General features: G+C 33.8%; 1 protein-coding gene across 8 annotated transcripts in view; it reads right to left on the bottom strand.

Annotated features, from left to right (window-relative positions):
* The window catches only part of KIF6 (kinesin family member 6), a 167676-nt gene that overhangs the window by 102351 nt on the left and 49592 nt on the right, over positions 1–15733 (bottom strand). For all 8 annotated transcript variants that reach the window (XR_004355793.1, XR_004355794.1, XR_004355795.1 and 5 more), the window contains 3 exons: positions 5988–6093; positions 4969–5107; positions 2770–2982 (listed from right to left, as the gene is read on the bottom strand). Coding sequence is in view for 5 of the 8 variants with exons in the window: in XM_032681448.1 (XP_032537339.1) it covers positions 2770–2982; positions 4969–5107; positions 5988–6093 (458 nt within the window). In the remaining 3 variants the exon portion in view is untranslated. The remainder of the gene's footprint in view (positions 1–2769; positions 2983–4968; positions 5108–5987; positions 6094–15733) is intronic.

Raw genomic sequence — 15733 nt, 5'->3', positions numbered from 1 at the left:
TTTTCAGGATAAGGAAATGAAATAGGAAAATGGAAAACACATTAGAGACACTAGAAATAACATTTATTTTGAATTCTATTGCATTAAATCCCTCTAATGACACCTTTGAGAGTACAGAATTAAATAAAGAAAGCTAGACTGCTAAAACAGGTAACATATCACATAAGCCTTCCTGCTATTGAAAACTGAAATCTTCATAAATGATGTAAGGTTTGCAGAAAGTTTAAATGATGAAGAATAGCTTTAATATTACTCCATTATGTACGCTAATATTACACTAAAGCTTCTAGTTGGGAGTTTGACCCTGGCTCAGGGCCAAGCCCTTTCACACATCTTTAGTGAATCCTTAACGACTACAGACAACAAGGCATACATATACAGTTCAGATACATTTTGAAATTAATGGATAACTTTATAATGATGAATATTATTTTCAGGTTTTCAATATATGAAAAATGAGGCTCTGTGCTTGAGTGAGAATGATGCCTCATCCAAACTTAGAATCACAAAATGGTTTAGGTTGAAAGGGACCTTGAAGATAATCTTGTTCCAACCTCACTGCCACAGGCATGGACATCTTCCACTAGAGCAGGTTGCTCAGGGCCCCATCCAACTTGGCCTCACTAATGCAGAGTGCAGGAGATAAGGTTCAACAATCCAGTCAGTTTGAGCTGACATGCTGGTTCCTATTTATGTTCAAAGTAAATTCATATGAACACACACACACAAATGTTTGCAAAAAGAGAAAGCATTGATCGAAACAGAATTTGCTACTGCTTGCAAATTGTTCTTTAAATTGTTCTCTAAAGACTAAAGAACAAATGACACTATATAAAAGATGCAATTATGTTAGTCATTTGTTGATACAACATAGCTACTTTTTGCTGACATATTTCTAAGGTAATCAAAAGCTTTATGTTATGATTACATTTAGCTAATACTACTATGACACCAATTAAATAAATTTTTCCTAGAAAACGATAAGGAGCATTATGAATAGGAAATGTTGAAGGCAAAGGGATTTCCTCAGTAGCTGAAACAATAGCAAGTGTGACAATTGACTCTTAATTGAATTACAAAGGAATTTTAGAGGATAACTGGCAACCTTAACTAGTTTAAGAAAAGCATTCCCAATAGTACACTAGCAAAATCTAAGTTTCTACTTGTCAGCTGCCATGTCTGAAATTCAAGCTGAAGATTCTCTCTTCTTTCAGTTTAAAATCCCCTCATAAAACACATAAAAAAGTAAACAAAAATGCAAATCATGAACATGTAATAGTTATACGTGGTAATCTAGGATGAGGTATGTTCTTTGCTAACAAAAACATAAGCACTTCTAGAACCTACTGACACCAAAAAACCTTTTTATTTGAACAATTCAACTAGAAAATAAAGACAACATGCAACTATGCACAAAAAACCTGTCTACAGTTACTGGAAGTTATTTTAAGTGGATTTTGAAATGAACAACTTGCAAGAATATTGTTACTTACTGTCATAAATAACCAGCTCAGATGATGCAAGGAAAGAAAACTGCAATGGTTAACATTTAACCCTTTTCAAATACCAACTATAAAACTGCCCTACATACACAATCCATGCTGTTTAATATTATTTCCATTGTTTGAGCTGCTTCCACAGTGATTTAACCACATACTTAAATCCGGTGGGATCACTCTCACAAATGAGATGAAATAGATCCCTGAAATCTTATAAAATCCAGTTCTGGGAATGGCTGCAGCTAGTTCTGAAAATTTAGTATGCAGAAGAACACATTTTCAAAAAAATTATACTTGCACATCTTTTAAAACTCGGTCTTCTGGAAACTAATGATTTGAATATTTAATCTCATGATTCAGTATTTAAAACTTTTGGGGTTGAATACATAAGCTTCTGGAAATTTTTTAATTAATAGCCATATTAATTGAAGTGTGCAAGACAATATTAGAAGAATTAGTTATGAGGTCTGATGAAGCCTGAGGTAAAACCTAACTCCTGAGAAGAATATTTAATACTTTTGCAATTGTCCCTCAAACTTCTTTCTCACTCTTTCACAAGCCTCCCCAGCCAGTTGACAATTTCATCATTGCAGTAGCCTGTCAAAAACCATGATGAGAAAGCTTTTCAAACTCATATAGAAATTTGAAGGTTAAAAGGAAAAACTGAAGTCAGAATATGCATCTAGTGGATACTAGAGTATTAAAATTACTTATTTTGCTATGTAAGGTGATAGTAAATGTTTCTACTACCTTTTTAAGTCTGCCATTGGAAGTATTCCCTGAGCACAATAACGCAAGCATTTTAAGACATAACATTATAAGGCATTATCATTATAATAGCTATCAGCTATACATTACAAAAGATTGCAAGTGCAAGTGCTGCCAACATTATTCAACTAGTAGCAGAATGTCAGGCCACTCTGAAGGAATGCAGAGATATTTGCCCACCTAAAATTGTTCAATGTTTTTAATGAATTATGCTCAAAAGGTCTTTTTTTCTGAGAATTCACTCAAAGATTCAAGGGCCTGCAACTGAATTTATACTCCAGTTTTGTAGGGTTGTCCCACAGAGTAGTCACATCAGCTTGTAAAAGCTATCAGCACTTTGAGAGAGCTTTAAATTTAAAACCCTGTATTTGTAGATACAGAATTAGCACAATACGACTGATATTGAAAATAAAGCTTTCCTGTTTTGGTTCACATTTGATTCATACGCTGTAAATCATAGTGGAATAATCCAATAAATGTTCTCTTAATTAATTACACTAACCTGTTTGTCTAGAAAGAAAAGGTAGTCTGTGAACAGAAGAGCTGAAATCTTTTGCCCCTTTCAGACTGAAACAGCTAGATGGGCTCTGCCTATCTTCCAAGTTTATAGAGAGAGACTGCTCCAAGACTGTAGAACAAGCAGAGCTGGCATTAAGCTGGAAAAGAGCATCTTGTGCTTTCTTTTTTTCTTTTTTTAGCATATTTACCAGAATATCTGCACGACACATTAAGGAAGTAATTAAGAATTTATTTTTTTGAATATATATAGAGCAACAATCATCCACCTCAGTTTTTCCAAACAGCAGATTCATTTTTACGAAACATTACAAATTCACACATTGACCACAAATTGTTGATCCCATTCAATCAACTCCTGATAAAAGCATTTACATACAAACAGGAAGGAAAAGTCTAGGATCTTATTGCCATTGTGTGACACTTCCTTTTTATTTTTTTAAATTTTGTAATAAACAAGACTTCCAAACAAAAGAAAAAAACCTTTTAACTTACAGGTAGCCTCGCAAATGTTTAGGCTTTTCACAGTAAGAAGGTTTATTAAAATGCAGAAAAGGTCTTTAGGAAATTTCTTGCAATAACACTATGCATTTACTGGAAGTATATTTGGTATAAACACATTTTGCCTAACAGCTCATAGAGGGCGCACAACGGAAATCCTGTGTGCGTTCAGATGAAACCACAGAAGTCCCTGTGATATGTTTTTGATATGTTATTCATTTTAATACTAATTAATCTTCTAAATGAACAGTAGAAAATCTAAGTAGTCTTTAGGGAATATTATTAACTTGACTAGGTAGTAATAGTAAAACACTTTCCAATTCAGTTGTTATGATAGCTTCTAGTTACTGTAGGCAAGAAGGAACTCATAGTTTATTAACTAAACAGCTTCCATACTTCCCACCACTTCATCACATTAGACATGTTATTAATGTGATGATATACAGTCACTTAGCAACTCTCTAAATCAGTCTTGTCTTCAAAGACTTAATTCTTATACTCTTCCTATGTAATTCTAACATGGATTTCCACAAGTTTCCTCCTTGTACAAACAAAGCTGTGTAAATCTACTTAGCACAAGTACATTTGATAGAGATATTTTGCTTTTTTTTCCCATACTAATGAAATAATTCATTTCAGGAAGAAATGTTTCTGGGAATTCAGACATTAAAATTGACACAAAATTGAAGTCTTTTTTGAAAGGAATGAGTTAGTGTTTTAGATAAATTTATTTGAAATCACACCTTGGAAAATGAAAATATTATCATCTGTGACAGAGCAGAATTAGAGAAGCTTTCCCAACACCCCCATTCAGACTGGTAGCATGTTATACCCCAATGAAAAATTCTATTTTCATTTGACATTTAAAATTCATCAGGAATTGCTGAGCACAAAGAACACAACCGGGTTTGCTCTTTACTAGTATCTGTGAGAAAATCTCTATTATCTTTACACTTAGCAAACTCATATTTTCTTTTCTCTGCCATATTCAAATTTTACCCACTGAGCAGCCACAAAGTTAGGGACATTGTGATGTTGCAGTTTGCCCACAGTTCTGTCAATCTGCTAAAAATAACTCCCACCCACTGTGCTACAGCACAGCTACTCATGTTTCTTGTGAGGCAGTGAAATGGATGAAGCACGTCTGAGCAGTTTAGTACTTTCATGTCCAAAAAGCTTTAGCTTTAAATTTTAAAGTTAAATGTAAAAAGTACAACTTTTATATTTGTTCTAAAGGCATATAGCCCAATAGTCCCCAAAGTAGCACTTCATTTGGCTAAAAATAACACATAAGGAAATTCTATTCTTTGTAAGGTAATAAATTGGTTTTTATACTGTATGAGAGTTTTCCCCTCTAAAAAATGGTTTAATTTTCTTGAGGAGAGTGTTTTAGGCGTGACTTGACCCACACTATTTGGATATTGGGTGGACCATTCTAAAGCTAAGTAGGGCTTGGATCCAGGATTTTGATTTGGGTTACAATTGAAAGAGATGCAGGTGCAAAGCAGAAGTCTTGTTACACAAAAGTTGGGAATTGAGTATTTGCTCATTTGCTCACTGTATTTGCTTTAACACAGTAGGGGCAGCTCCCATACAGCCTATCTCACACACATAAATCCCATTGTAAGCCAAACTGTAAGCCCATCTCAAAACAAAATAATATTTTTTTCCTCACAAAGGATACTGATTTCATTGTCTCTTTGCTGCAGAAGGTCTTTAAGTTTTTCCAGTTCTTCTCCTGATTCTTTGTTAGTGTCTTCTTCTTCAGAGATGTTTCGTGAGAGTAGTTTTTTATCAGAAGTTGTGGGATGATTCATCAGTTGCTATTAGGAGAAGCAAAAAAAGCATACTCTTTTAACTTTACCTCCAGCTCAGTATTATTCTACTCTGAGATGGTCTAGCTATGGTACGAAAGGTAAAGCCTTTCTAGGCTCTTGGCAGAACAAAATCATGCCACCAGTTGACTGTCAACTTATATCTACTGTGTCAAGTAGGGAACAAATTGTATCGGTCAATCTTCACTGCCAAGTATACAATTTACTTCACTCTAAGACATAAATTAGACATAAATTCCAGCGTTCTCTAGCATGACAGAACTTTCAATATTAACAATATAACTAAAAATAATTATTTAAGGACAATAAATTAAGATCAGGAATGCATACATTGTTTTATTGGAAAAACTGTATCCCAAAATACAGAAAAGTATTATCTTCTATTGCTTTCCTCACTAGTTTCATAATTAACAAGCACATCTTGTTTGCTCAATGACTCAGAAGGGCTTGCAACACCTTCAGGAGAGTTAGTATAACAGATTCAGGGATTTAGTGGTTTTAATCTACATTTTCGTATCTTTCAACATAATTGTCCAAAATAAGGCCTTCACAGTGCTGGAAATACAGACAGGAAGATCAAGCCATAATACAAATAACTAGTCTGTGTTGATTCCAATAAGTATCAGTGCTCTATTACAATTTAGTGCATGCTGAGATCCTTGCTGAGGTTTCCACAAAACACTGGTGAATTTTTCCAATTAAATTTAAAATTTCTATCAGTCCTCCAAGCACTTCAAAGTTCAGGTGTTTTACCCTTCTCCAGCACCCCTCAACTGTATTGCATTTTTTTTAACACTTTTCAACAATGAATGTCTTAAAGTTATTTTCAGAGTGCCAGCTGCACTTCCATCCATGTTTAAAAAAATACCTTCATATGAATGAAGCAATACTTAATCTTGCGCATGTCAGCACCAACATCCAGAGTGCTATCAGGATCGTTATCTTTGAGAAATGTTTCAATTAACTCATCCAACCTGAAAATACACAGCATTTTTTAGGAGAAGAAAAAAAAATCGCAAACAAGTAGACAACTCTGCAAAGTGGTGTGTCAAATACAACACAAAATGTACCAAGCTCCCAGATATTAGTAGGCTATTTTCCTTCAAGGTCCATGCATTTAAAAGGTACTTTTGTTCTGATTACTAAAAGCTGGATTTGATACTGGAGATCCAACAACTGCATATCTGAACATACTTGCACCTGCTAAGGAACAGTTCTGGAACTAACAGCATCTAAAAAGCAATCTTTTCTTTTTCTCATTTATTTTATAACCTTTTATTCTTTTGCTATCTTATAATTGACAAAACCGAAAGCCTGTCCTCTCAGAAGACTAGATTTTTAGAGGCTTTGGACAGAGGATTTGCTACTATATATGATTATTTATGCAAAAGAAAAGTTACTTCCTTTTCCACTACAATAGTCAGCAGACAGCACAGCTTTCATACATAAAATTACCTGCTCCAACCACCAAGCAAAGCAAACTATCTTTTAATGCAGGTATTTACAGATTTCTCAAAGACCTACTGCTCTTCTTCTGAACAATGAAATGCAATAAGTATTTTATTCTCTTGCAATGTGTTCTTTATCTGACAAAATCTTCCTTAGGGAGATACTATTCTTATTTCAGTAATTCAGTCTTCATAAGACAATCTGGCACACAGAAGCCTTTTTATTATTAAAACCTGGAAAGCTATACAGCCATAATATACCATGCTTCTAAGTTGGATATCACAGCTATATTGATAGAGACAGACTTCCCCTTGCATGCTCTCACCATCTTTCCAGGTTTTGCATTCCAGGATGCATTGCAGATCATTCTCAAGACAAAGGGAAGAGGATTTCTAATCCCACACTAGCCCCTTAACCCACTTACTACGGTACATTTCTGGAAAACAGCAAGTGCAAGTTCAAACTCCACCAACTGGTTTTACATTTATGGCTTCCTGGCTCCTGACAGATGCTATTACAGTTATTTAGAAGGCAAATGGTGGGAAACAATGACAGGCATATACCCTGTAAAGCACAATTTTATAATTTTAAATGCTTATTTAGCTTATTATCCTCAGAAGACAAAATTAAGTTCTGAACCTGAGCCAAGGTATCTAAGGTAGCTGCAGCCAGTACCCAACTGCCTGAAAAGGGCAAGAGTTCAGAACCATCTCTGTGCCTAGTGTTTCTTTTGGATGAGTTTTGTTCAGCTCCTCAATTAATATGCAAGCCTTTTGAATGTTATTTCATAGTAATTTAAGTGATTTAGCAGTTCAAGGATTGTGAAAACAACATATGAATTTATATAGTAGCAAGATTTTAATTTTTACAAATGAAAAAAACCTAACAATGCTACTTCATTTGCAGAGATGTTAACAAAATAAATCAAGGAGACAATAAAGAATCACAGGAGGAGGGGAAAAATACAACTGAGAATAAGTACAAAAAAAGAATACAGACTATACATTTTCTTTTTCCTAATATAGATTAGACAAGGTATGTCTGCTTGCTAGGTGGCACAGAAACAAATGACAACAGAATTTACAAGGTGAATATCCTTTTACTTATCATATTCCTGACTCAAACAGTTTATTATATTTATCTCTACAAATATCCATAAAAATGAAATTAAATATATGGAATATATGAAAAGTCAAGCACAGATTTATGTAAAATAGGGCTGTAAAAGATTTATGTATTTCATATAGGACATGCACAGTTAAAACTCCAACCCGTTCTTTCTAATCAAAACATTTCACACAGGCTGTAGTTGCCCTCGTATCGAAAGGGACAAAGTGAGAAAAACCTTTCTAAAAGTAAAGGAGAGCCAAAATGGCTTTTGGTTTTCATTCCATTTCTTTCAAGAGATGGATAATACCCTTCTCCTCAGCAATAATGATATCTTCTGAGGTAGTCACCTATCTTTGATCCTTAGTTCTTTACCAGAAGAATGTATAGTAAACTGGTTTCCTCCAAACAAAGACTGTTGCAAGAGTACACATCAGTAAGAACTGGACCAGAAAAACACATAAAACAGCCCAGCACTGAACAAAGTTGGGTCTAGGTGCTCAAGAGTAACAAGAAACCCATAGACAACAAGAATTCCAGAGAACTCCCTAGCAAATCTTGCCTTTACTTGCCTACCTAGAGGCACATGTACGTGGCAGAGCAAAGGTAATGTGAAATCATGAGGCCGAGTAACACTGTCCTTTTTCTAAAGGACCTTTTTTCAATTCAGTTCTAAGAGAGTAATAAAAAGTAAAAGCAAATAAAAAGCAAAGTATTTTTAGTCAGTTATTGTGGCTCAGCCCTGAGACACACATCTAGATGTCTCTTAGTCAGTCAGTCAGTATTTCCTGGTAGAGTTGAGAACTATTGTTTCTTTTGAAAAAGACCAGAGCAATCGAACCTTACATTTATTGATGACCAGCTTCTGCTACTATGCCAAGGAAAATGGTTAACATCTGCATGTCCTCTCAAAAGAGAAATTAGGAAATTGCCCAAGGAAGGTTATTTTGATAATGAACTTGTTAAAGGAAAGAGCATGCTTGGCACAGAATGCATACCATATTTGAAAAATTTCTAAGTTTGTGACTGAGATTTTCTTCTCCCGAAACAATCTAGGCTGAAGCTTAATTTCCCCATGACACATATTGCCAAAAGTCACTGAGAAAATAATTTAGAACAATCAGAGATATTCATGTACATAGGTTTTATAACATGACTGAGGGTGCTAAGGTAACTCATAAACTAGAGGGGAGGAAAAAAGCCCAAACAGTTTTGCTAAAACTTATAAAAAAACCCAGCTAGAATTAAGAAGGAAAAAAAAAATCAACCAAGAAACATATCAAAACTCCTTTTTAGAGTATTAAATACATATATGAACACTGTTGCTTTCAGTATGGTTTTTTTTCCTTCCTTGACTGTATTTATGAAGACTAGCACTACAGCAGTGCTGGACCTTACTGTTATACGAGAGGTGGACTGCAGAAGAAATAAATTCCTGTTTCGACATTTTATTTCTTTATTATAACTTACAAAATGAGCTTTGCAAGACATCAATTAGCAGCAGAAAGAATAATCCCCTAACTAAAACAAAAATTCAATACAATCAACCCAAAGACCTAGTAATGAAATAACACCAAAACCCACTCACTGGAGGAGAAAACTGAATAAAGAGATGGTCTCTACACTATCATCTGAAGATCAACACCAGGAATTTCACTTCACACTGAAGATACCTTTATAAAAAAATACTTAGCCCCAAGATTTCACACCGCTCTGCTTAAAAAGTTGCAGTGCTCTCAGCTTCATGGGAAAAAGCCATGATGGAAACTATTTAATTAACTGAAATTCAATGGAAACCTAATTATGGGGTTAGGTAGAAAGACTGAATTACTTACTTGTCACACTTAACTGCTACAGTGGAAATATTCAGTATGTATCTGTATTTCAGAATTTTATGCTCTTTCAAGGTAAGTTGGTCACTTTAACTTATTTAAATTTGAGGGCCTTTTGTTATACTGGTGAGTTACATCAGAAAAGACTACATTAATCTGAAATAAAAGTAACTAACCACAAGATACTTCCACTGAAAGTATTAAACTAACATAAGAAACCCCCCTAAAAATACATTTTAGAAATCCTAAACCCTCTATTTTTGTGTAGAAACAAATATTAAAACCAAAGTCTTTCATTTGTTGTAGTTAATAACATTAGTAAGCCAGCTGCTGCATTCTGCACTAATTACAGCTTACGCAGGATCTCAATAAGGCTGCCATGCAGAATTTATGCTAATCAAAACTGGAGCATGGATAATCACAGTTAATTTCACACGACAGCAAAATCAGCATCATATGAAGATGTCTCATAACTCACAGAGATCCAAAATGGTTCTATTTTTTCCCTTTTCTCTTGTATGTTGTAAGGTAAAGGAAGTTACAGAGCATTAAATATTTATTATTTAATGTTATTACAGTAGATGAAGCCTCAAAAGGCAATTTTTCATACATTTCCATTCTTACTTTTAGGACTACAAGGTTCTGCCCTGAGGACAGCAGGCCTAACTTAGACTAATAAGAGCAAGGGTGTGCTGAGGCCTGTTGCCAGAACCCTGCTGTATCAGAAAGAATAGTTTTCCCAACAGAAATTCCCTGAAGGAGGAAGAATATGAAAGTATCAAACAAAGACCCATTTTCTGTGAAAAACAGCAGTAAACAAAGAATGAGGTTTTCTTTCTCAGTCCTCACCAGAAAAAAAAAAAAAAACAACCAGATTACACACACACACAAAAGTTTTCTAAATCAATGTACAGTGTGAGTTAAGAGATTAATTTAAAACTAATTTTGATAGTGACCTTTTACAAATGAACATAGTACAAAAATAAAGGTATTGCCATGCTGATCCAGGCAAGTTTGAATCATGAAAACAGAATCTAAAGCCACAAGCCGTATCAAGCACAAATTCTTCTGTTGATGACTGGAAGAAAACTCACAGTAGAACAGTCATAAACAGTTAGGATAGAAACGTGTTAAACTAACAGTGCTCTTTCATTACTGACTGTGAATCGGTCCCAAATTCTTGGTCTAGCATTTCCCTCTTTATATCTTTTTTCTGCAAATAATGTAAACACACACTGTACTGCAGCTTGGAGACAGCTTTTACATTATCAATTTTATTTCTCTTCTGTTGCTTTCCACCCTTCAGAAATTCTTCTCTAATGTAGACTGCTTACCATTTAGACCATGCATAAATCACAGAAGCTTTCTATCCACATTATTTCAGATTCCACCCAATTTTTCTGATAGCACAACTGCAAAATGATTAAATGAGCACCGTGCTATTTCACTTTTACCCATTCATTAAATAACAGACTCCCATATTTTTTAAAAAAATCCGCTTCTGAATCAGTCATATGTTTGGATGAACCAGGATGCAAATTACACAGCTGAAATGCATCAGAAAAGCACTCCCAGCCAACTGAGAGTATGTTTTTAAAGTCTGGAGCTCTCAATAGCTTGCAGGATGCATGGTCTCAAATCACAGATTTGGAAGGACTTGTTTTGACCTCACTTTATGTGCCATGATTAATTTCTGGGAGAGCTTGCCTTTTAACCCGTGATCCACTGTATATTATGTATTGAAACTAAGTCAACTTAAAGAACAATTAATTTTGTGTGTCAGCTGTGAAGTCTGTGACAAGCAAAATGGAAATCCAAGTTTATGAAAAATAGGCTGCTAACAAGGCAGCTACTAAAACACTTGTGGTAATCAGAGAGGTCTCTAATTAAAGAATTTTGTTTAGCTTGATTTTGTAATAGTTTTCATTGGTAACATACTTGATACCAATTTCTCCTTCATATATTAATTCTGAAAATTATATTTAAGTTTAATAATGATGTCTATGTTCTTTAAAAAAAGTACCTCCACATCTCTACAAATGTCATGACTTGATCTAAAAAAGGCATGATAGTTGGAGCAGAATTACTATTACATTTAAGAACAGCTAACTTGAAGCTAAGTTAGTTTCAAGTGTGCATCTGCATGGGAAGACCATGGAGTTTCTAAGTAGTGGATTTTATGAATAATGCTATGGCAGACAGGAGAAACAAGGAAGGTTTTTCCAGGCATTGTTGTCAATGGAATGACAGAAGATAAAAGTACACAAAATACATTTGAGCTGGCCTTGAGAAGAGCTCTAATACATTACTGACAGGTAGTGCACATGCACATATATAGAGGATAATGCTGTATTCTTTATCCAGAAATAACTGCTTAACCTCTAATTTAAAAAAAGTGTGTTAACTTCTGGGTGAACTAATAATAATTAAGTTAACTAAATAGTGGAACCAGTTACATAAGCCCTAGTATAGGCTGTATTGATCTGGTGCAGTCTTAGAGCACAGAAGGAAGAGCAGTAAGTCCCTGAGTGTCTTCCATTTCTACAGTATGGAAGATTTTTACGCTTTTTAAAAATATCTGTATAGTGCTCTAACAACTATAACAACTATTACAGGAGATTCTTCTGAATTAAATGGCTGCCATGTGACAAACAGATGTAAGATGAGTTTCTACACAGTTGCAAATCATTAATTTCAGTGATGATCTTTGTATCAGTAAAACTAGGGGTGATTTTGAATGGGCGATAAAAAGACCAAGACTAGCTCATACAGGAAAAAAGTGCCTACAGTAATTCTAAACATGCAATTTTTTTGCAGAGAAGAAACATGTCAAGTGCTTGCTGAGGAGATGATTTCCTTCTTCAACAGCACTTTATAAAAACAAGCCGAAAGCGTGTACATAAAGAAATGCTACTCACTGCCAGCTAATATTTGTGGCTCTAACAGTAGTCCTATTCTAATCACTGGAGTATTCGTAAAAGTAGTAAGAGAAAATTAACCTTCAGTTTATCAAAATTTAAAAAATCAAAATATCTCTAAGGTAGAAAGAACTTGAAATAAAATGAAAGGACATAGAACAAGCATAACAACTATTCGAAGAAGCCAAAACTACTTATATGGATGAACACCAAGATATTCCTACAGTATAGATTGGAGAAGTAGTTTTGAAAAGATTCAGTAAAGTATCACTTATAGGTTATTAATTAGACGTAGAGACTCAAAAGAAAAAGATTTTCAAAACAAATTTATAGATGCAAACTTAGCAGCACTTTCAGAACTCAGCTGATCAATGAATTTCAGTGAGATTCAAAAAGCTTCTATGATCACTTTTGACCATATGTATTTGAAAATTGCCTCCAAGATTTTTTCAAGCATCTAAATAATCAACTAAAGCTACGTTATGTTTTCCCATACATCTCACTAGTATTAGTTATACTGTATTTCATTATGATTCTTGGAATTGTATGACACTAGATGACTGGTATAATTTTGAACATAAGAAAACAGGACATTGTCTATCTTCCTTCCACCCCCATACTAAAACAAACTCACTAACCTTTGAAAAGAATTCTACAGTTTATTATCTCTCAATAATTTCAATGTAAAAGGTGATCAGTTTAAATAATATAAGATTTTTTTCCTACTTTCAGTGGTCTTGGAACAAAATGCAGGATCACAGAAAAGTATTTACACTTACTTTAAGCATCTAGCTCAGGCATCTGCATCAGGAATCTGAACCTTCTGTGCTGTCACTAAAGATTTTTTAACATATAAGAGAAAAAATGTCCTCTAGAGAAATACATTGATTTAACAGCATTCTAAATCAAGCATCTGAGCTAGCAGTTAATGTGAGACTACTTTATTGCTACGATAGCTTCTTTTCTCTTGAATACTGCCTACACAGCTCATGTCTGTCAGTCTGATAACTTCTACACAAATCAACAGTCTGCAGAGCTGTGTTGACAAAAGGCAAGGTGATATGCCTTTATTTCTTCTACCTTGCAACTGAAATTCAACACTAACATCAGCAAATAAGAACATTTGCTCTGCTTTTTAAAGGAAGACATTTGTTCCACAGTTTGAGTAACTCTTAAAGCTTTATATTGTACAGCAGTGCAATATTGTTAATACCATGATAGCATACAGATGTCACAATGTTGAAACAGAAAAATGAAAGACAGAAAGAAGTAATGAGATATCCAGGACTGAAGTATGATGAACAATATATGACTGTTGAAGTAAAAAATAGAAGTGTCTGTAATAACATATGTATCTGAAAGAAATAAGGTAAAGTTATTAATAAATTAAAGTGCTAAGCCAGTACTTCCGGTCCTGTTCTTAGAGAATTCCAATTGGCAAAGGCTCTGGAAGCGTGGGTGCTCTGGAACACAGGACCTTGATTTGAAATCCTGACTTTCTGGGCACAGATTGTAAATTGCTAGTGAGCTCATTTATATGATTAAAAAAAATAAAAATCTCAAATGAATAAAAAAAAGGAACTCTCCCTTTTACTTTTGGCATGCATTTTATAAAAGAAAAAAAACCATCATTTGAAGGTAATTTAATTCTATTCTAAAGCATAACTCAGAAGCCTGCGAGAGTACAATTTCCTTGTATTTGGGATGTATGATGTTATTTTTTATTTTTTAAAAATAGTCCAAAGATCCCCTTTTTATTTTTTTCTCCTAAACAAGAAGCCAGTTCTCTAGCTCAAAGAAATATTTAGATCAGCCCTTTACAGCTAAGGAAGTAGATGGTAAGATCCAAAGCAAGCAATTCAGATTTTGGAAGCATTTTATGAACTACATTCTGAACCACTTATGTAGTCTAGTTGAATTTTTTATGCTTCGCTTTTTAAATAAACAAAATGAGAGCAGCAGAATTCATTTCTGTTTAAAATTTATGAGAATAAAGTAATAAAATAAAAAATATGAGATATTAATGCAAATGCTTACCATTTAACATAGAATTCTGAAATAAGAATTACAGACAGCTGTAGCTTTAGTCACATGACTAAGTTCTGTTGTATTATAATTTACCATTCACAAGAAAAGAGCATTTGTTTTCCATTTTGTTTTAAACAGTGAATGACAATAGAACATTGTAGTGATTCTTAGGAAAGCCTATCTGACACATTTTTTTTCCTTCCATTAAATGAATAATAAAAAAAATAAAATCCCTGAAGACACATATTTGATTTAAGTGTGGAAAAAAACCAACGAAGTAACCTCAGCTTATTCATATACCAACGTAAAACATTTAACAAATTCAACTGTATTGAGTAGCCCATTGATTTTATCTAGAATGCCCTGAACATAAGCAAGTGGAATGAAGCTCATTATTGCAAGAAATGTTTGGCATTTCTTAACTTCATAAGTCAAGAAACATACAAAATAAAATTTTAATGTATTATTAATACTTATTTCCTGGGCAATCACCAACACATCCTGCAACATACGTGGAGAGTAAAAAACCTAAGCATTTTGTTAGACTAAAAAAATAATATTGGATCTACAAATGTATCACTGGACTCAGCTTCATTTTGGCATCTGTATTCTACTGAAAGGTGCCCGAGAAAAAGACTTGTGAAGGACAACAAAATAAATATGTACTTAGTGCACAGAGTTTTTCACTGACATGTTTTATATCTTTGATCAACTGTGTTCAGAATCAAAGAATAAATTAAAAAACTGGCACAGAATACTTTGAGCAGATTAATTTTGCTCTGACCTCCCTTAAAATACATATGACAAATGAGAATAAGAAGAATTAAAACACATCCATTTTTTATATGACTATACTTTGTAACACTTCTCCTTATTAATTAATTATTTGCAATAAAATTAACTACAGTAAGACTTTCATTGAAGTCTAGGAATTCTGAAAAGATCTATATAAACTTGGATTATTTATAGACAGATATATATACACACATATATATACTGAGGTACAGTTTATTTAAGTTTAAACAGAAGATATCCCAGCTAAGCAAAAATGTCAAAACAGCATTTGAAATCCATAATTACCTTAATTAGAAATTCTTCTCTGCCATATTAAAAAAACATCAATAATAATAATAAAAAAAATCCCCTACAGTACTAGTCCCCTAAGAACCCTTCTTGGGTGGCAACTTGAATTAAAGCACAACACAGTATGTTGCATTATCACCTATACTATGTTTCTTTTCCTATTCTCCTGTCATAACAAACTGATCTATATGTCTCCT

This window comes from Chiroxiphia lanceolata, chromosome 3 (assembly GCF_009829145.1).
Source record: "Chiroxiphia lanceolata isolate bChiLan1 chromosome 3, bChiLan1.pri, whole genome shotgun sequence".
Classification (NCBI taxonomy): Eukaryota; Metazoa; Chordata; class Aves; order Passeriformes; family Pipridae; genus Chiroxiphia; species Chiroxiphia lanceolata.
Note: the sequence above shows the minus strand (reverse complement) of the source record. Positions and strands in the feature narration are given on the sequence as shown.